Source organism: Lytechinus pictus, chromosome 16 (genome assembly GCF_037042905.1).
Source record: "Lytechinus pictus isolate F3 Inbred chromosome 16, Lp3.0, whole genome shotgun sequence".
Lineage (NCBI taxonomy): Eukaryota > Metazoa > Echinodermata > Echinoidea > Temnopleuroida > Toxopneustidae > Lytechinus > Lytechinus pictus.
Genome location: NC_087260.1, coordinates 1,332,451 through 1,355,473, shown reverse-complemented (window position 1 = coordinate 1,355,473; position 23,023 = coordinate 1,332,451). Strand labels below are relative to the sequence as shown.

The following is a 23,023-nucleotide window of genomic DNA, read 5'->3' as shown; positions in this document are numbered from 1 at the left end:
TTTTTACTTTCATGTGAAGTTCTATTTAGGCCTGCATTTATTAAATCATGGAGCTATTAATAGCTCTATGATTAATTCTTACTTCTTCTTAATCACTGCTTTTGATTTTCAAGTTCTTGATTACACTTATTTGGGCAGGGGTGGGAAGGGAAGTGAGTTAAAGGTCAAGTGCACATCAACAAAAAATTATTTGAATAAATACAGAAATTTCCCTTTTTTAACACAAAACAGTTATATACACAAAACAATGGTATGCAAATAGAGTTGATTATGTCACTCACATCACATTACTTTTTAAATTTTTGTTGCATTTTTATTATATAAATTTTAGCAAATTTGATCTAAAAAATCTTCCTCGAATCACAATAGGTTACATTTATGGAAACTACGAATGTTAATGGAGGAATTAAAATCCCTCTCAAAATTTGTTAATGAAAATTAAAATAAAATATACATGTCATGTACATGTATCAAACAAAAAAATACACAAGAAATTAGAGTGCTTGTGACATAATCGAGTCTGTAATTTGCACATTGACCAAGATGAGCATATAATTGTTTTATAAAATTAGGCAAATTTCTCAATGTCAAAATAGTAATTTTTTTAATTTTGAATCATAGTTTTTATGAAATTTTCTGCAATACTTTATTTTTCTTTAAATTCAAATTAATTTTTGGTGGGGTGGACTTCTCCTTTACTCTTTGCTTGGAATAGGGAATGCACATTAATATTTATCCACGAACAAAATTGTCTAAACATATGCAAATCCGTAATTGGACACATGCTCACTTTCCTTTCATCCAGGCCACTCCCTCACATCCACCAGGTTTACAGTCTTATAACAAAAATGATGAATTAATTATAATACCATCACACCATAGCTCCATGATCACACAACATCCATACAGTGCTTCACAACAAATATTTCACTTCTGTTCATATATGCAATAATTACTGTGGAAAACAAAAACAAGGCGTAACCACATTCAAATACCGTTTAAAAGGACAAATATATTATACCTTCGAAAAAAAAAATTGTGAACATACATGGCACTTAACCTTCAGCACATTAGATAACATATAACAGAGTTGCTTGAGAACAAAATATGATTATGGGGCATTGCAAGAAACTTATGTTCAATTTCAATTGCAAATCAACTACATGTTTGTGTTTAATCAAAGGACTTACCCTTAATTTTGGAATGTGTGATTGAGTAGAAAGTTTCTTGCAATGCACTATTAGTAACATTAAAAATGTCCTTTGGTTTTGAATTGTGAATTTTTATTTTTGTCAAGCTGTATTCCTGTCCAAGTCAGTATTCTTAGTCCTCCCCAAAACTGTGCTCTAATTTTTTTGTTTCCAATATCGATAAAGATAAATTTTATGTTGTATCAGTCCAAAATTTGTAAACGAAATAAGGGCTTTGTCGAAATCATGGTCTGACCATTATAGTACATGATGGACTCTCCCAGAATGAAGTAGCAAGCAGAGACCAGAGTCAGCAAGTATGCAGATCTGTGTGTAGAAGAGACAAAAAAGAGAGAAATAGTCTAAATTACTAAATAACCATTCAAAGTATGAATTATGTTACATGTACGTCAATTAAGAGACTAACTAAGTTAAGTCTAAGTACTGTACGTGACAGCCACAATTTTTTTATTTGAACAAAATGGTTTATAAATACTACTGACTACTGAGTACGGTAGTACCAGACTTTTTAGTTTGACTTTAAACTGTTTATAGTCTCTAGAGTAGACTGTCTGAGCTAATCATCATTTAATTCTTAACCGCAGCCTGGGCTGGGGCAAAAATCATCATGGGGCTCAACTTCGACTAATTTAGTAATTAAGAAAAAAGGTTAACAATTTTCAACATAAATCAAGAAATATCTCAATCTATAAAGTATAATAAAAACTTGATGGAATTCGGAAACCTGATAATCATTGAATAAAACTTTAGAAGGGATCTACTTATTAAGCTTCGTTTATATCGAGTCTTAATTAAAAAAAAACAAGTCCACCGTCCACAGACACATATAATGCGAGCCATCTGCCATCATTACAGAAGTTTCAACGTATGGGACCAAAGGCGAAATTCTACCAACCCGCGACGAACGTAATTTTGGCATTATTTCGCGCCATCGTGGAGTGAACGAGAAGGTTACTTCCGGGTAAAACGTAAATTTCTCGATTTTTAGGGTATCACTTTCTCTAAAATTAAAATATAAGGTGAGTTTGCGTCAAGTTGGTTCTGACATATTTTGAACAGTGACTTTTCTTCTTTCTAAAAAATCCTGATCGAAACAATTTGGTTATGTAGCAAAGTCAGGAACCAAAAGTGAAATTCCGACTACAAAATCGCAGTTAAAATATTACTAAAATAAGCATCAATTAAAGAGGTAAAAATGGTAGGTTGAAAATGTCGAAATATGGAAAATTATATACCAAACTGTAGATGAAGGTCTTGAGAATAACTTACCACAATTCGTCTCGATGTAAACTGAAGTTAGCGACCAGTACAGAGCTATAACTTCAGCCCCTCCAATTCAGTTGGAAAATCAAGCCAAATTGATCGCACGTTTTCCTTCGGAGACCGCTAGAGGGCCGCTGAATAAATTTCCGTGAATATGCTCATTATCGCGCGAGCTGCGGTCTGACTGTATATCATTCAGTGAAGAGGATGCGCCTGCGCATTTCATTTTTAAGCTCAACTTATGAATAATTCATGTCCATAGCGGCCATGTACGGAAAAATAATACTAGTAACGTCCTTTGGGTTTGGGTACGTGCAGCGCACGTGCGTCAGCGCGCGCATGTTATGCAATGCATTTAATTTTAGCGCGAAAATAATCACTGAAATCACTAGAAGCGTTAAGCATGCATATCATGCAGCGCGCGCAGTGGAAATAATTTGAGATTTCGCAGATAGCAAACGTGATGCAGCGCATCGACGCCGACCGACGTGCAGACATTACGCAACGACAACATACGCTGCCTTTTCTTGAAATTGACCAACTTCTAGAGTAGAGACATCAGATTCGTTAGCTAGTAAGTGCCATGAATGAATTAAAAATCATTTTCAATTCTAGGATAAGATTTATCTTATTTAACTGAAACTTTACCCCCGATTGCAGCTGGTACCAGGCCAGGCCAGGTGAGCAGCAGCTGAGCTGACTGCATGCGGCTAGTTAAGCGAGGCCCGAGGTGCAGGTGTCGCGTCGTAGCCCGCGGCCCGGCCGCAGGCGCGGGGCTGAGCTGAGCCTGAATTCAATTAGTGTTGTTGACTGTTCGTAATGCTTCACGGTTTCAAGGACTTTGAATTGTTGAAATTACTTTTTGTCTCACCCATGTAGGATACATGCACGTTCTTACAGTTACACTTAGTATGATGCAAACTCGACCATGGACATGGTGACTTTTGTGTGTTCACTGTTACTGTTAGTACTGACAGAGTGAACAGTGGAGAAGGACATGCTCTATAGCAGGGGTTCTCAAACTACGGCCCGCGGGCCGGATCCGGCCCGCAGAGCTTCTCAATCCGGCCCGCGAGACTCTGCTGGGATTTTTTTTATCACTTTTAAGTCACAATATGAAAGAGCTCAATATGATTACATCGTGTATCCACGTAGACCTAACCGTAATAAAAGTAATGGCAGTCAAATTAATTCGACTTTTAAACAGAGTTTAGTGGAGTCTTTTCTGTCTGTTTTATCTACTTTCTTATTAGATGACCAGCGCAATTGTCGCTATGTTTGGATCTACATACAGGTGCGAAAGTGCATTTTCCATAATGAACATTTCAAAGAACTCACTCATACCGAAGTACCTTAGTGGCCACGGAACGGTTTTCAAATGGGGGGGGGGGGGGAGGGGGGTCTGGTCATGCAAAAAATCACAATCATATGGTCATTTTTACTTTTTTGTACATGGTTTTTGAAAAAAGGGGGGGCAGCCCCCCCCCCCCCCTTTCACGGCCCCTGCTTGACCAGTGAACATTTGCACCAGTGTCTTCGTCTGGCAATTACACCTTTTGTGCCAAGGTTCATGCAACTTGTTGCTGTCACATTTCCCATATTAAAAGTGACTAGTAGACTGACATCCTTGTTATAGTCTACAACAGACATGGTCTATTATTCATTTTACTTTGACTACAAAAAATATTGATACTTCAAGACATTATCTGTCTCCCCAATACCAGGTATGTAAAGGTACTATCTAGATTCCTTTTAATATGTTTTAAAGTACTACAATTTGTTATCATTAATATTGACTCTCGCTGTATTTTGAAATCTTTTCTTATTTTGCCTGCGTTCCATATGAAACTGTTATAAATTTGTTAGATTAAATGCTCCCAAAATAAGGGCCAGATTGCACAAGAGGGCATCTAGGACCCCGACCGCAGGGGTCTTTGCGCTTCGCGCACATTTTTTTCTAAGTATCCACTTCACGCTGGCCCTTTCAAGTTTACTTGGAGTCTCATCTGGCCCTTCAAAGAAAAAGTTTGAGAACCCCTGCTCTATAGTTTCCCTGTCTCTGTTGCAACTGCAGTTAGGTGAAGGGTGGTTGTGAGGGAAAATTCTGTGCATATTGTCATTGAGTTTGGTATGTCCTGTGAGCATCCTATTCAGCTTCACTTCTGTGGATCTTGGAAGAGAGCTGTGTGCATTCTTCCTGGCAACTGTGGGCTGGAGTTGGTATGTCCATCTTCCTTTTGTAGATCTGTCCCATCGTCGTTGCCACAGCTTCTCAGTGTTCTTACGGATAATCTTGGCACTTTCCTTGTGCAGAGTAATTTCAGAAGCTAATGATGATGAGCTTGCAGCTTCCAAAGCAGCATCCTTGGCTAGTTGGTCAGCAAGTTCATTTCCCATGATATTTGCATGCCCAGCGATCCATGTGATGGTGACAGTAGTGCCTCTACTTCTTAGAAGAGTGATGTTTTTATTAGTGCGAGACACACCCTCTGGAGCCTGCACGAACATCGCCTGAGGTACTGTTATGGTTATGTATTGTTAGATTGAAGAAAAAGTCAGAAGTTGATCTGGCTTGCATAAAAGTTGCAATTTGATCTGTGTAACCATGGCATGGTAACTGTAAGTCAGTGTAAAGAGTTGATAAAAATGTGTGCAAAATCTAGTCTTGAGGACGCAATGATGATGACTTTTTAAATCCTGTCATAATTCTTCATCATTGACGTCTTGAACAGGCCCACATAGACATAGACATGTAAGAGAACCAGGTAAATAAAGGTGGATTTCCCTTGGAAATCCATCTTTTGATGAAATAGTCACGTAAAATATTTTTATTTTATTAATTTCTACACCTTCCTACACCTAATGCGTAGGAAGGTTTAAAAAAATCTTCGGTAAAAATGATACAAAATGAAGGTTTCTTACCAGATCGATGTCGCGTAGACCCCTCGATCCACATGTAAACAACGCAAATACAATGGCGTTGACCCTTGAACCGCTTATGTATTACGCACTTCCGATAAGCCATGCCGTTTTAAAGAACAATTTATAGATAAAAAATATTATTTCACGAATATTAAAATTTATTACGTGATTATAAATAATTAGTCTAATATTGATAATTATTTATAATCACGTAATAAATTTTAATATTCGTAAAATAATATTTTTTATCTATAAATTGTTCTTCAGAACGGCATTGCTTATCGAAAGTGCGTAATACATAAGCGGTTCAAAGGTCGACGCCATTGTATTTGTGTTGTTTACATGTGGATCGAGGGGTCTACGCAACATCAATCTGGTAAGAAACCTTCATTTTGTATCATTTTTACCGAAGATTTTTTTAAACCTTACCTTCCTACGCATTAGGTGTAGGAAGGTGTAGAAATTAATAAAATAAAAATATTTTACGTGACTATTGCATCAAAAGATGGATTTCCAAGGGAAATCCACCTTTATTTACCTGATTCTCTTACATGTCTATGTGGGCCTGTTCAAGACGTCAATGATGAAGAAGTATATGACAGGATTTAAAAAGTCATCATCATTGCGTCCTCGAGACTATGCAAAATCAGGATCGAAATTGTGCTACTTCAAAAATTATTGGTTGCCCGATTTGGGCCACCAAAACTTAGCATTATTCAATAATCATTGATATTTGATAATGGTTGCCCGAGGTGAATTTTATGTCAACATGGTCAAGCCTTGTGTGCACAGAAATAAAAATGAATATTTTTCTATACAACACAATATTTAACATTTATTCCTTACAATTAATGCTTTCAGAAAATAGGCCTATAGTTTTGCATAGTGAGTTAAAGACTTATGAAGTTAAAAAGGCAATGCAATTTAAGCAAGAATCACCATGTAACGCAAAAATAGGCGACCTCGTGGCACATGGTCACATTCGTTTGAAAGGATTTTCCTTGGCAGCATATGTCCATGTCATATTCAGACATCTCATAATTCAAATGAAATTGCTCTCTTTTTTAAAACAACTTGAAGGTCAAGTCCACCCCAGAAAATTGCTGATTTGAATTGATAGAGAAAAATCAAACAAACTTAATGCTGCAAATTTCATCGAAATCTGATGTAAAATATTAAAGAAAGTTGTGACGTTTTTAAGTTTCCCTTATTTTTCACAAAACAGTTAAATGCACAACTCAGCGATATGCAAATGAGAGAGTCGATGATGTCCATCACTCACTATTTCTTTTGTTTTATTATTGTTTTACCAATACAACATTTCAATTTTTACAGATTTGACAATAAGGACCAACTTAACTTAACCATAAACTGTTAAAATGATAGACAGTAATTCTACATGTACAGGGAGAAATAAAACTTCTTTTTACTTGACAAGGAGGAGAAAATTAGAATATTTCATATATTTCATATAATAAAATACAAAAGAAATAATGAGTGGGTGACGTCATCAGTCTGCCAATTTGCATACCGACCAGGATGTGCATATTACTGTTTTGTGAAATTAAGCGAAACTTTAAAATGTAACTTTCTTATTTTACATCCGATTTTGATGAAATTTTCATTGTTTTGATTGTTGGAATTTTTTCCTTTTTTTTTCAAATCAACGTTTTGTTTGGGTGGACTTGTCCTTAAACAGAAGAATGTCAGGAAATGTATCAATGTACTTCATGGATTGTGCAGAATTGAAATAACACACTTGCTAATGTTCTTACATCCCATTTTCAGCTGGAGCCATGTCGTCACTAGACATTGAATCAAAATTCTCCCTTAAATTTTATTCACTTTCCTCAAACAGAAGAGTGAAATTTCACAATGTCTGGACAGCAAAGTGATGCAGTTGAGAGCCTCTCAGCATCAGATGACATGATGGAATCACTTCCGTGTAGCCAACCAGGGGTCCTGACACCTGGTGAGATAGATGAAGCGTGCAATCATTCAGTCTATTTGGTAGTCTGTTGAAAACCATGCGAAAAAAGTTAATAATTGATCATATAAAAATATAAAGAATGATGGCATATGCACCTCTATGTTACAGAGCCAAGCAAGCCTTGGGCCAAGATCTAGAAATAATCTTGAGAGAGTTGACCGTGTAGATCAATTATTCTTGATGCATTGTATGGCTCATTAAATATCCCAAATATCTTAATGAAATATCATGTAGGAATGCTGATGGCTCGTAAAGTCTGAGTTAGTGAAAACGTATTGCTTCCCCTTTATACTCTAACTTTCACTCCCTTCTGAGCAATACCATGAATTACAGGACATTTCCCAAAATTTTGTTATGCACAATAATATTCAGGTCAATATTGTGAAATATACATGTACAGTATACTCTTTTCATGTATCCAGGATTGAAATGTATGTATTTTCTGATTTTGGAAATTTTGATACCCTTTCACTATAATGCAGGTACATCGCCAAATCATTAACTTCCTTTCATACATGTACATGCTCTTGTACTGTGTTCATCTTGTATTTCACCTCTGAATGTGAAATAGATTTTGTCTAAATATAAGAACAAAGAATAATAGTGAGTAACGAAAAAGTAAATTAGTTTAGATTAAAAATTATCAAGAAGTGTAATATGTAAATTGTCCTTAAATTTTACAGAGAAACTGAAAGAAGCAGAAATGGCATCTACTGGTGATGAAGCAAGTGAATGTCAGATGCCTGGTGGAACATCTGGTCGAACATCCCCAGCCAGTAGTACTGGACAGATCAGTGATGTAAACGTTGGTAATGATGAGAAGATCATGATCACTGACAGTATGCTTGCTGAAGAAGAGAAATTGAAACAGAATGCAGAAGAAGAGCAGAAATTACAGGAGTTTGAGGTAGGGCTTTTCAGGTGTTAATGGAAATAAGTTTTGTTCAACCTTATGACACAACTGGGACAATAACTGATCAGTTTCAGATATCAATCCATTCATTCATTTTCGTTTCTACCATGTCAGTAGTCCATTAGCAAGGTGACTTACACAGTCTCACTAGAATTTTTTTTTCTCTTTGGACTCTGGTCCTTACTTCGGTTTATGCAGATTTTATTGATTATGCTTGACTTGTAAATATCAAGGGAGAGTGTTCAGTAATGCATGCATGAATTTGACATGGCATTAATTTTTCATGCTTTTTTTTCAGAGTTTCCATGCTATCCAGTCCATTGTTTCATTACTTGACTCTCAATATTTGAGTCAAATTAAGCTTAACTAATTCATTAAAGTCTGCATAATAATGTGGTTTCAAATGAAAGCCACTGATTCAAAACTTCTTTTATTGATTTGGGCTTGAGTTTTTATCAGTAGCAAGGAAACACTTTTTTTCAGTCATCATGTTTTTTTTTCCCTCTGTTGGTTTTGATTTTACTTTTTAATTAACATTCTAGTTGACTTAATTACATTTGCAGTCTGGTGACAGTTGGAAAAAGGAATTGGAGGAGCAGCGATACAATAGACTTCAGCATCTGCTTCAGAAAAGCAGCATTTATACTAACTTTCTTCTCACTAAGATGGATGAACAACAAGCTAAAGAGCGCAAGAGACAAGAAAAACAGGCTCAGAAAAGGAAAGAAGAGGAAAAGAAGCAAAAGAAGGAGAGGGAAGCAAAAGATGATAAAGAGGTAAGCCAATTCTTTTCTCTGTGATAATGAGACTCTGTTATTTTGTCACATGTAGATACGTATTAAAGGGGAAGGAAATCTTTGGAACAAGGGAGCTTGTTTGGTAACAGAAAAATCTAAGATTGAGATCAAAGAAAGTTTGAGAAAAATCAGACAAATATTGAGAAATTTATGAGAATTTATAGTTTGTGATCACTAATGCTATTGAGATGCTCACATAGGCAATGCGACAAAGATTTGAGATGTATGTTTCCCTTTGATGGGCTATAAAATACCCCAAAAATGTCTGATTTTGCTGTTTCTTATGGTGATACAAACCATCCATTCTTTGAAAATCTGTATTACATACCCTCCTATAGAAAGAATACAAAATCAACTGATAGCTGTGATAAAAGAGGCAGTTTGAGTGAAATATATACAGAAGTAATGGGAAAGTTGTTCACATGTGGCATCAGACATCTTTATCACATTGCCAATAATTACAGTAATGATCCAAACGTCAAATGCTCATAACTTTCTAATCAACTTTCTTTGATCTGTTTCTTTGATGTTTCTTTTTTTACACAAGCTATCCTGTTCCAAGGGTTTCATCTTCCTTTAAGTGAATGAGAAGACTTTGATTTAAAGGTCAAGTCCACCCCAGGAAAATGCTGAATTGAATAAATGGAGAAAAGTCAAACTAGCATAGTGCTGAAAATTCATAAAAAAGTGGATGTATAAAAAGTTATGACATTTTAAAGTTTCGCTTATTTTTCACAAAACAGTGATATGCGCAACTCGGTGAGTCTGTCGATGATGTCCATCACTCACTATTTCTTTTGTTTTTTATTGTTTGAATTATACAATTTCATTTTCTATAGATTTGACAATAAAGACCAGCTTGACTGAAACATATAGTATTGAACAATGCTAATTCCACATGTTCAGGGAGGAATTAATCTTTGTATCACTTGACAATAAGGAGAAAATTAGAATATTTCATATAATGAAATACAAAAGAAATGGTGAGTGGATGACGTCATAGTCTCCTCTTTTGCATACCAGCCAGGATGTGCATATAACTGTATTATGAAATTAAGTAAAACTTTCTTATTTTACATCCGATTTTGATGAAATTTTCAGTGTTATGCTTGTTGGATTTTTCTCTTTTAATTCAATTCAACATTTTGTTGGGGTGGACTTTTGTCCTGTAAGTTTCTTTCAAGATATAAAAAGCCTTTGTAGTGTAAATTAGATTACTCTTGACCCAGTGAAAAGTGTGTAATTTGCAGTGTTTGCCGTTTTTATTATTCCAATTCTGATTTTCTTGTTCATCTTGGAAGTAAATTGAGAGACTTGCTTGATGTGAATGGACCCTGGGAAATATGTCTTAATGTAGTCACAGAAAGTTTACTTTGTTGGTTGTGCCTCTGGTCTCATTTATGTTTTTGTGAGCTCTAGTGCTCAAAGCATCTTCCAATAATACCTCTTTCAATTTTATTTCTACCTCATAATACTTTATAAAAGATTAAGGGTGACAGGTTAATCACTAATAGAGTCTTAGGTTTCTAAAATCAAATGCCTGTCATATCCAATCCTAATCATGTTTTTTTTGCAGAAGGTTGATACTCCTAAAAGATCAAGAAGAAGTGGAAGAAAACAGGACGTAGATGGTAGCCAAGGTATAGATCATTCACTACAGTTTACCTCCCTTTCTTAAAATCTTCATGAATTTTCAATTTCTAAGACAGGAGCGTAGAGGAAAAGGTCATGTAGGCTTAAATAAAGCAAGAAAGACAGACTTACATAAATGACTAATATCCAACTTTCTCCAAACATAGTGTGGCTGGGTTTAATGAGATTTTTCCCGCACCACAAATTTGACATTTTTTAACCCTTCTCACAACTTATATTAAAAAAATTTCCTTTTAATATGATGTCCTTGCGATTATCCACAAGAAAATTTTACAAAGCAATCAATAGTTTTCTGTTAGACTAAAATTTAATGAAAAAAATATATGTAGTCCCATGTACATGATTTTTTTGTATGGTTTGGATTCTCCTATGTATGGAGATGCCTAAGGAAAAAATTGTGGCTAATTGTGATCATCATTTGTATTTATGAACTTATGAGTTTTACTTTTAATAGAAAATTTTCGTCCAAATTTAGAAATAGAGGCGATATCAACGTTTGGAAAATGTCCGCTTTTGCTTAGAATCGCCCATGTCAGTATCTGGCTGACTACTAGTAGGAAGTGATTTCTCGTCCAAGGCGTCACATTAATTTATCAAAGCAATATAATTTATCTGGTATGTTGAATTTTTTCTGGCATGTTAAGAATCGATCCTTGTCATATTTTTTAATTTAATATAGAAACAATGTGATCCAGATTAAAATTATGTTGGAATTACATGTATATGATTGTGTAGCCAATAATTCTAGTGAAATTTGAATGCAAACTCTTCTTTGAAATACATTATTTTCATGCTAGATATTTTTTTTTCCTTCAGAAAGCGGTAGTCAAGAAGGAGCAGGAAAGAAAATCTCAAAGGGAAAAACACAAAATAGTGAAACAGGTAAGTTCTGTGAGGATACGTTTGGTGATTTTTTGTTTGGCTATTTAGGGACGGTGATTTTCCGCGATTGCGGAAAAGGACGGAGTTCACGGAAGTGGCCTTTTGAAAAGGAAAGAGGCATTTTCATTAGAAAATCACAGAAAACATTTTGCCTCAAAAATACACAGAACGGCAACAGAAATTACTCTAAAATATCAATAATAAACCAATATTAACTGGCCACAAAACATCTCAATTAGCTACAATCATGACAATCCACGCATAGTGACTGCACTCGAGTCGATGGTACACCTCGCCCACAGCTGGCTGTATCAATAACATTCACATACACACATCGTTTGATTTTGACAACACAGCTATGTGTTGCTGCCCTCTACCATGGACCTATTACTAATGGACATTCAACCAGAGCACCTGTTTCCAGCTGTCAAAACTGCTGTCACACAGTTAACTCTCTCTTTGCGCTTTTTTACGACGAGCGCCCGGGGCGGTTGTTTACTCAATCCCTTCTCGGACATTGACAGTTACCGCCCGATCTCTGGCCCTCTTTCGACCAGATGCGGTCATGTGAGCTCGATTGCTGCGATCAGGGAAAGTCCCTGCATTACCTATAATGCAATGCGCAATTTATTTCCAGTTTTCAATACATTATTTCACGTTGTCTGATCATCAGAAAAAAATCCTATTAAATTTCGCCAATCCTCTCGAATTTTACGCCCAAATGAAAATCAACTTCTGATCGAAGGTAATGTGGAACCTTGCCTGTCGGATGTAAAAATTACAGTGAGCACAACAAAATAATGAGATGTATAGTAGGAAAGTACACGACGGGTACATGTATGAATAGGATTTTTGTTTAAAAATAGGATTTTTGGGGTGAAATAATAGGATTTTTGGTCAAGTGTGGTTGGCAGCTCTGGTCGTAATCTTGGTCTCAAAAGTTGTGCGAGACTTGAAAGTAAAAAGTCAGCTTGTAGCACGGTAAAAAAAAATTTGTGCGGCGATTTATCAGGAAGAATGTTGAGCGGGTCGAATCAGCCCCCCCCCCCCCCCGTCTTATTGGGTTTATAGGGACAGTGATTTTCCGCGATCGCGGAAAACGGACGGAATTCACGGAAAGGGCCTTTTGAAACGGAAAATGGCATTTCAAACGGAAAATCACGGAAAACGTATTTTCCCTCAAAATACACAGAATAGCAACAGAAATTACTCCAAAATCACAACAAAATGAGAATATTAAATGGCCAAAAAAACCCAGAAAACACGATCTCACTTCGCTACTATCATGACAATTCACACATCGTGACTGCACTCGACATCAGCACACTCGATTGTACCCCGCACCGTACCCGTACGTACCCGGCCGGCCGGGTTAGGCTTCACATGCACACATGTATCGTTCAACTACATGTACACAGTTGTGTGTTGCTGCCCTCTACGTTTGAAGATGTAACAGCACGATATCGTGGTCTTAAAATCAGGGATGCCACTTTTCCGTATTTATACGGAATTCCGGCTTTTTTCCTGCTATCTGTCTTATTTCCGTATTTCCGACTTTTCCTGTTTTCTGTGTATTAAAAAAAACGGAAAGCCCTCCTTTTTTCCCCCCTATTTCTTCCGATTGCGATGCATGTCGATCGACCGAGTGAGAGATATTTCCCCGAGATATTTGCTTTTATACAGTACATAAATTATAAACCCGCGCACTGCCTACTACGTTCATTGAGTTATGCTTTTATCAAGGCTTTCTGATTAGAATTATCGATATCCTGGCCAATCAATGCGAGCGACAAGTTCCAAACGCACGCACATAGACAAGCGCAAAGTAGCGGCACGAATCGCGGTATAATAGCGACTGGTAAATACGTCTGTACAGATGATGACGTCATCCAAGATGGCAACTTACGATGACCAACGAAGGAATCAAGGATGACTAAGTTTTGATCATCATTTGAAAGGAATTAGCGGTAACTGCGGTCTAAGGTACGATGTTTCTGAATTTTATATATTTTCTCGTAAGTTTGGATGTAATTATTTTTTTATAATGTGACATTTTATGTACCAAAAACGATCCGAAAATCGGGTTTCCGCCGAATGTTAGATCTAACGTTACTGCTGCATGCTGATACGGAACCCAGGGAGCTCCGGCCCGGAAAGCGGACCGGAGCTCCTTGGGTTACGTATCAGCTAGCCCCGGCCCGCTTTGCCGGCCGGAGCTCCCTGGGTTAGCTGATACGTTGTCTTTATGTATGGGCCAACAACTCTTCAGTCTATGTATTGGTGAGTGGAGCCAACGCGGTTCAGCTGAACAACCAAAATACAGACTGAAGCTTTTGGTCTAGCGTTCTATGAGAAACACACAACTAACTACCGTCAGTTTTTCAAACCTAATTGACTTCAAAGTCATCGATCACAACAAGGTAAGAAACCACTTGGTCCTCCCCCCCTCCCCTAAATTTGAGGTGGGGGCGGACCCCCCCCCCCTCCTAATTTTTTTTTTTTTTTTTTTTTTTTTTTTGTTTTGCTAGTCCAATTTTTTAACTGTGACATGTGTCCATCCCAAACTTAAAGGTGGACCCCCCCTAAAAAATAAATTTCTTGGACACTATCCCGGCCCGCGAAAAGTTTCAGTATTTTTGGAGGACACCTAGTGGCATCCCTGTAAAATCCAAGATGGCGGATTGGGAAAAGACGTTGACTGATGATAACGATGTCCAAAAACCCCCAAAATTGTCGATGAAATATCATTTCACCGTGAAATAATGCTAATAATATGAAAGGTGAGGATGTATGCATGCAAAATGGGTGTTAAAATATTTTATTCACCCGCATAGATCCGATTAGAACGGATTTTATTGTGTTGTTGGTACAGTAGCAGATACAAATTTTGACCAGTGCGAGTGTGCATGTAAATGTGTAAACGGAATTGTCACTTTTCCGTGTGTACAAAGTCTATGGGGAAACGGAATTTCCGTTTTCTGACATGCTGAAACGGAATTTGAGATTTTCTGAAACGGAAAAGGCAATTTTTTGAAACGGAAAATCACTGTCCCTAGGTTTATATTGAAAAACCTTTTAAGCATGGTACTTATCATTCATTTCGATGATAGAAGTTGGCTAATTTATGTTGATATATTAAAAGCTTGAGCTGTTTCAAGCTATTAGATTTGTCATTCAGAAAACTTCATTTTCCAAGGAAAGTTTCAAATATAGATGTTGATTTACCATCTTACTAATAGTCCAGTCAATCTAGCCAGAATAGGGGGGTAACCCACCACTAATTGCAACACGTGATATTCCACTGAAATGCTTTCCAGGAAGGTCCCCTAAACAACATACTAAAAGTCCCAAGAAATCCAAGCAGTGGAAATTTATGAAATTTGCATATTATGCAAATTAGCCATTAAAAATTGAAAAATAAGGGAAATAATCCAAAGATTACAAATTAAATGTCCAAATTAATTTGATTTGAATGGAAATTCATGATAAATAAATGAATTCAATGTTTTCAATCAAAAGTGCAAAAATTTCTACCTCATTTGCATATTATGCAAATAAGCATCCTTATATGGAAAAAATGTCAAGATATTGTGATTTTTCTCATATAGACTGCTTGAAAACATTTCATTAATGTTGACATTAATATGCTACTATATCACTAAGCATGAGAATTCATCCCAATGCCTGAAAATTAATTTGCATATTATGCAAATTAGCCATTAAAAAAAATAGAAAATGAGGAAATTAATCCAAAGATTACAAATTAAATGTCCACAGCAAGTAATTTTGAACATGATGAATAAATAAGTTCAATGTCTTTATTTAAAAAAGCTAGCAAATCTGCCTCATTTGCATATTATGCAAATAAGTATCCTCATATGGAAAATGTCAAGAAATTTAGATTTTTATCACATTGACTGCAGTGAAAACATTTAAGTTTTTCAAATTAATATGCTGCTATCACTAAGCATTCAAATCTATCCTAATATGATTTATATTCAAGGAAAAATACTGGAAATATGTTCTTCGCTTCCTAAGCGTTAGTCTGACAAGATGATGGCAAGAACAAAGCACAGTATTTGAATTGGTGTGTAGTTTGTTAGAGTTGACAACCCTTTCTTATATGGATGGGAACGACTTAGACTTTCTTGAAATTTCACCGCATAAACATGATAAAGGAAGGCCAGGAAAAGCAAACTTATTGCAGGTAAGATCTGATGAGTAGTCTCATTAAGAAGTGCAGCAGAGATTCCGTCTGGCCTAGTAGCTTCATGCAGGTTGTTTTCTTTAACAATATCTTCAGTAGTCTGGCTACACCTGCTTGACTAAACAATATGTTATCTGGCCATATCTGGGTCAGGACTGGGTCCCAGGACTTCAGCGTCGTCATGATCAGTGGTGAATACTTAGACTAAAAATCTTTGCCTTCCTTTAATAATGATATTCCAATGTAGTCATAGCTATTGATATTAAGGGCTCCCAACATGCTAATTGTTACAGCCTGGATCATTGTCAATCCGGTCAACAAATTATGTATTATATGCTTGTCTACAAACCCTCTTATGGTCCTCTTTAATGCATTGTAGCAATTCTGAGCTTTACCTAAAGTACTGATGCTTTTGGAGCTCTTAAATGTGCAAGCCTTCCTAGCCTTTCTCTAAAACTTTTGACATCTTCCGACACAACTTATGTCCATTCTCTCATTGAGGCAACTTGTGTCGGAAGAAGACATGGTTAACGGTGTGTTCTTGTTAAAGTCCTCTTGATTGGCATTCAGTCTCCTATGCTCGACTTGTCGGATTTCAGTACAGAGAGTTGTATGATTGTCCAAAGTACATCTGCATGACACTATTAAAGTCAGCATTCCTCCAGAAGAACATCCTTAGTCGTACCATAAAATGTTTATTCCTCTGGATAACCTCACAGTATACCCATGAGTAGCACATTGTGGCAAATAAATCTTGTAAGTGGTACACACTGTCTAATCAATGTTGGATGGTATTTGATGGTGATGTTAAGGGTGTTCCATTACGTTGTGTCCTCTTGTTGGAAAGGCAATAATCTGGCTTAGTTTTCCATCTGGTTTGTTCATTGTCTCACTGAGGAATTTCTGTTTACCATTAATATCAGGAAATTAATATTATTATTTGCATACGACTTACTTAGAAACTATAGCTTTAATATTTGGAGATGGTTGCCATAGGAGATTTATGAAAGAGGAGAGAACAGAAAATGGATGCTTCATCATGAAGCAGCAACTGGATTCAGCAAGAACGTCTAATTACGAATTTACGATTCCTGTATCTGAGAAAGATGCCTATAATGCACTTTAAGCCTTCATCATGAATTTATGAATGGCTTTCATGTCGCTCGTATAGGCAAATGCCCATTGTTACTCTTATTAAGCATGCCCAGAGATCTTGTGATCCAAGCAAGTACTCATATTCACCACCAAGACAAGTGATGATGATGATGATGATGATGGGCTCTTGTAAAGCGTCGGTATCCGCCTCAGCTAGGCGCTCATGGCGCTTGCTCAAAAATAGGAAATATCTCCCTAATTTCAATGTCTTCAAACAGTGCTTAGGATCATCATTCAGTTCAAGTATTGTCCTAGTAATGCTACAATTGAGTTATTCTTGTCTTGGGATAATGTTGGAGTGGGGAACAGAAAGGTCTTCAGGTAAGACTCAAAAGTTGATTGGGTCTCTGCTCTCCTGATAAATTGGAGAAGGCTATTCCACAGCTTTGGTCCAGAGATGTAGAAGGCCCTGTCACCCCAGGTTGTGTGGCTGAGAGATTCCCTCAGCAATGCTTGAGCTGCTGATCTGAGACTGCGTGTTGGTCTATGCTGAGATAAGAGCTCTGAGATGTAGGGTGGAGATTTATCGTTAAGCGCTTTAAATACAAGGACCCCAAGTTTATAAGCTAATTGGTGTGCTACAAGGACCAAATATTCGAAGCTAATGGGCTTTTATTTGTACGGGTGTGACATCTTGTGCTGATCACTTGGCAATCCAGGAGTTGCTAGCGTGGACTATACTCGCAAGAAACGCAAAGTCTCTATACAAAGTCAAGAAGAGAGCAAGACTTGGATGGAAATAATGAAACATTCAAGCAGTGGGATCCATGTAGAATTGACTCATCATTGTACAATATTAGTGGGGTAACTGCTCGTGACAAAACTCAATATCAACCAAGCAAGAAGTGTAGGGAAGGTCATCATGGTTAATACACATAATCTACATGGAATTTTAGAGGAAAGTATCACTTATGTGTTTCCTTGAATATTTATAACATGTCGGATGCTTATTTGCATAATATGTAAATTACACTTCAGATATTAAGCTGATTATTAATCTATTTGCCATTCTTAGTGATCAAATCATATTGATCTAGACTGAAATGTTTTCATAACTGTTTTTGTGAGAAAAATCAAAATTTCTGGATTTTTTCCATATAAAGATGCTCATATATATGCAAATGAGGTAGATTTATTTACGATTTTTTATTTAAAACATAAATAAATTTGTAAAACTTGTCATGGGCTTCAGTTCAATTCGTATTGATTGCACTTGATTTCCAATATTTGGATTATTTTCCTTATTTGTAATTTATTATGGCTAATTTGCATAAAATGCAAATTTTGTGATTTTCCCATATGCTTGTATATTTAAGGACTTTTAATATGGTGTTTAGGAAACCTTTCTGTAAGGTATTGCCTTATTCCAATTTCAATAGATAATCTACTTGCAATTTTTTAGGGATGTATCACCAGTGTGTTTTCTTGAATAACATGTTAGATACTTTTATTTGCATAATATGCAAATTACACTACAGACACTAAGCTGAATACAAATGTATTCAACGTCCTTAGTGATAGCAGCATGTAAATTCCAACATTAATGAAATTTTCAAGCAGATCGGAGAGAAAAATAACAATACCTACACATTTTTCCATATAAGGATGCTTATTTGCATATTATGCAAATGAGGTAGATTTTTTTGCACTTTTGACAAAAAACATTGAATACAGTTATTTGTCATGAATTTTTGCTCAAATTAAATTGTTTTGGACACTCAATTTGTAATCTTTGGGCTATTTTCCTTATTTTTCTTACTTTTTATGGCTAATTTGCATAATATGCAAATTTCATAAATTTCCACTGCTTGGATTTCTTGGGACTTTTAGTATGTTGTTTAGGGGACCTTCCTTGAAAGCATTGCAGTGGAATATCTCGTGTTGCAATTAGTGGTGGGTCAAACCCTATATTGACTGGACTATAAAGTATGAATCCGATATGCTGTTTTTTTTTCCAACTTGAAAATGGATTTTAGATGATTTATTGAAATTTATTACATTTGGATAGAGCATGAAACCTATAGACTATGTCTATGTAGCGGCACAACTTTGCAAGACGATCAGTGGCCGCCCGCCGTCTTATGCTGCCCATGTACAGAGAAAGACAGAGTCAAGAAATAACAAGTTTGAACGAAGAGATGAAGTAGAGTTGTACATAATGTTTATTTAAAATCAGTGTCAAATCAATAACCTTTTTACCAAACAGGGTTGTTGATTTTTTAAATTTTTAAAAAAAAAATAAAAAAAATCAGATTTTTTTAATTTAAATCGGATTTTTATGATTTAAATCAGATTTTTTTTTTTTCCAACGAAAAATAATGGTCACACTTAACAAGTTTTAAACTATATTTAAACTGTTTTACACCAATAATAGTGGTCAAGTAGTCTTTTGAACATTGTGTATTGTACTATTTGACACAATAATCCACTTATATACAGGTAATTTTTTTAATTTTTTATTTATTTATTTGCATTATAGAGAGGGACATTTTATGGAAGCCCAAGTAATGTTATGTATTATGTATACATTTAATCTCTTGAAATATTTATATCAGTCAGTTCAAAACATCCAAAGTGTTACTCCAATGCATGAAGTACTCAAAGAACTTGAGAATTTCCAACAAAATTGACATTATTAAAGGCCTGTTAGGGTTCCTATACTGCCCTTGGGAATTCTAGCTGGGAATATTTCCTAGAATTATCACATGGGGGATTTTAGCTAGGAATATTTCCTAGAACTATCACATGGGGGACTTCCCAACTAACAGCTGGTAATAGCTAATAAACAAAGGGTTTTGCAGCTTTTGTGATGCATGAATAAGCATCATGTCTGGAAGAAAATCAGACCCCATTTGGTACTTTTTTGAGAAACTGCCATCAAAATCTGCAACTGGATGCAGAGCAAAGTGCATTCTTATCAAATGTACACATATGCCTTCAACTTAAGTAATTGAAAGAATGGGTATTACATGTAATAGTAACAAGAAGGAGGTACATACAAGTAGTTCAGCTGTTTTGTAAAAGTATCCAAGTTGTGGACTTTGAGCACCTTTGTAGATTTTATATATTATTTTATTGAAGATTTAACAGTTTGGTGTACATACAGATAGTTATTTATCATTACTTTGTTAGAAACTTTTTGTTTTCATCAGTTTTGCTTGTTTTACAATTTGAAAATAAAACAGTGGTGTTAAATCAGACTCCATGAGGGTGTATCATTCTTTTAAAGTATCTCTAAAGCATGTGGAACAGAAATGAAAATGATTACATTGAAAGTATCTGTTAAGAAGAAGAGAAAATAGAGAAAACTAATTTTTTTCATAAAAGTTGATTTAAAGCAGTGATTTTTTTGAAAAAAAATCAAGTGATTTAAATCGCGATTTAAATCATGATTTAAATCGACATGATTTAAATCAAACAACACCTGTTACCAAATCAAACAAATCTCTATTTTCCACCGTGCTATATCTACATGTGCAACATTTCAATTTCACAAAGCAGAACTGACATGATTCATCCACTTCAACTGTATGACACGTTTTGTTTGTTATTTTGTTTTGTATTTTTTTTTGCCACGAGGTAAAACCATGTGGGTTCCCATGAGGTAAAACCATGTATGGTAAAATGCCAATTCGTCTACTGCCAACTCGTCCGCTCATCTCATTTAATAGCGTACTTTCGTTTAGTCTCGTGACATTTCATCCATCAACATTTTGTCTAACAACCTTCTAGTCCAATAACCATTTGGTCCAATCATCTTTGTCTAATCACCAGTTCTTTATGACCATTTCATCTCATAACCAGTTGGTCTAATACCCTTTTTCTTTTCATTCACTTTGCCGAATGAATACTTGCAATTAGACCAAGTGGTATATGGACTAAATGGTAGAATGGATAAACAGGGGGTAAGTGACATTAGATGAGTTGTTAAGTGGATGAATTGGCATTTTAAATAGACCAATTGAAAAAAAAAAACACCTTGAGGTCGAAGAACTGCAGAGTATCTTTTCTGTTTTTAATGTAGATTTAGCCAAGAGGGGCAAGAAGAGAAAGGCAGAGACATATTCAATTGCTGATTATTTGGACAAAGAGGTGAGCTCTGCTAGTGTTCATATCATTGGGCATCATTTTGTCACTTTGAATATCATTATACAGTGTGTCCTACAAAATATGTTAATGGCACTTTAGATGGGTATAATGTGAAAATTACACAATTATATGGTTTATACCTTCACATCCGTCAACTGCAATTTATTTTCTACAAGTGGATGAAATGGATGAAAAAACAATTTCATATCCACCAAATTAAGTGAATCCAGAATACTTTGAACACATTTGTGCCAACTAACCAATGACATCAATCATTGTGACTCATGATGTCACAATGAATGCATGATGATGTCATTTGGCAAGTGTCTTGACAGAATAATGAGATCAATATGTCATGAAGTGTGTTTTTTTTTGTTATGCACAGCTAGACATTTAAACAAATTGTAAGTGAAACAAGCATTTTATAGCATAATAAGAGTGATTTGCCTCATGTCTGATCCCTACATTGCTGAGATTCCCACCATACATGTATTTGGCAAGGCTTTATGTAGTGTTTGACTGAAATTTCATGTTCAAGGTGCTGACCAATACATCAAAGAAGCAGAGTGTAGATTGCACAGACAAGGAGGCCGATACAACAACTGTTGGTGATGAGACTGTCAAAGCTAGTAAGAGTGGCTTTGTTGATACATTCAGTAGAGAGATCAATGGGGAGAAAGTCTCTGATCTGCAGCCTGTACTGTTCTCTGGTGGTGTGCTTAGGAAATATCAACTGGATGGCATGGAGTGGCTCAAGGTAAATAAACATTGCAGTATATCATAACACACTTCAGCCTTAGTCCACCTTCTCTGGTACTGTCTTCAGACTGGCTTTGAAATTCATTCTGGTGCTGTCATGGGACGGCGACAAAGCTATAAATGCAGCAAGTGATTTTTATTACCTCTGTTACAAAACGTGTGTAGGCTTGCAACCCCATGACTGAACCGACTCTGATACACTGAAAATACTCGAGGACAGGGAATCGAACCCACGTCCTACAGATTGAAAGACAAGAATCATAACCAACCACTAGACCACAATGCCCCTACATTATTGTAAACATACCACAAGTGGTTTATCTCGGTACACTGAAGGAACACCGCGACAGTCGCGGGCCTGTCCCACTGCTATTACTATGGCTTGCCTAGCGATATTTTGTTGCAGAGTTATAGCGAGGCTAGGTTACCCCGGGGTAGTTTATTGCTGGTCTGAGAATTCACATTGAAGGCAAGATGGCTACAGTCTCTTGACAGTCCCGATACTGTAGCAGTATTTATGGCAAGTGTTTAGAAGGTATAAGTCTAAGTGTCACCCAAGTTGAAGCAATTTGTCAGACAAGACAATGCAGGTAAGACTGCGCTCCACTTGTATTATACATTCATAGATATCTTCCTTGTTTACCCCAAACCACACATACCTACTGCATTTTCTGATACTTTTCTTGTGCCAATGAGGGGAGTTAACTGCACAAATATAGCCATGGAGGGTTTCAATTAGATGAAATATAGCAGTTAGCTCTGTACTTTCCATTTTATTTTCTGGCAGTATACCTGAGAATGAAATAGTAAGTAATAATGTTGAATGCTGGTCAATATGGATACTTAGCATGTTTCTAATTGTGTTTTTATATCTACAGGTGTTGTATGAGAATGGTGTCAATGGTATCTTAGGTGATGAAATGGGACTTGGTAAGACTATACAGTGTATAGCTCTATTTGCCTATGTGATTGAGATGGGAGTACCAGGCCCATTTCTAGTGTGTGCTCCTCTGTCAACTCTGCCTAACTGGGTGTCAGAATTTCAGCGTTTCACCCCAAAGGTAAATTTGCAGTGGCATCGAGCAGGTCAAAATAAAGTTATGGAGATTATATGAAATGCAACACTTAATTTAAATCGGATCATAGGCTAATGTAGCTTGGATTAAAAACGCAAACAAAAGT

General features: G+C 36.2%; 1 protein-coding gene and 2 long non-coding RNA genes across 4 annotated transcripts in view; 2 read left to right on the top strand and 1 right to left on the bottom strand.

Moving 5' to 3' along the window:
- Positions 1 to 992: 992 nt before the first annotated feature.
- Positions 993 to 2,568, bottom strand: LOC135156929 (uncharacterized). Its single transcript, XR_010295984.1, has 2 exons — positions 2,481 to 2,568; positions 993 to 1,517 (listed from the first exon to the last, which is right to left on the bottom strand). It is a non-coding gene; the product is annotated as an uncharacterized LOC135156929 (long non-coding RNA).
- Positions 2,569 to 2,737: 169 nt separating this feature from the next.
- Positions 2,738 to 23,023, top strand: part of LOC129279648 (lymphoid-specific helicase-like) — a 48,543-nt gene continuing 28,257 nt past the window's right edge. Inside the window, exons 1-9 of one of the 2 annotated variants that reach the window (XM_064110869.1) lie at positions 2,738 to 3,048; positions 7,255 to 7,368; positions 8,070 to 8,293; positions 8,863 to 9,075; positions 10,673 to 10,736; positions 11,566 to 11,631; positions 21,018 to 21,085; positions 21,621 to 21,839; positions 22,720 to 22,902. In XM_064110869.1, the coding sequence (XP_063966939.1) occupies positions 7,272 to 7,368; positions 8,070 to 8,293; positions 8,863 to 9,075; positions 10,673 to 10,736; positions 11,566 to 11,631; positions 21,018 to 21,085; positions 21,621 to 21,839; positions 22,720 to 22,902 (1,134 nt within the window). In that variant the 5' untranslated portion in view covers positions 2,738 to 3,048; positions 7,255 to 7,271. The remainder of the gene's footprint in view (positions 3,049 to 7,254; positions 7,369 to 8,069; positions 8,294 to 8,862; positions 9,076 to 10,672; positions 10,737 to 11,565; positions 11,632 to 21,017; positions 21,086 to 21,620; positions 21,840 to 22,719; positions 22,903 to 23,023) is intronic. The other variant, XM_064110870.1, reaches the window with a different exon arrangement.
- On the top strand, positions 13,115 to 14,051 carry LOC135157119 (uncharacterized). The gene is made up of 2 exons (XR_010296156.1): positions 13,115 to 13,614; positions 13,901 to 14,051. It is a non-coding gene; the product is annotated as an uncharacterized LOC135157119 (long non-coding RNA).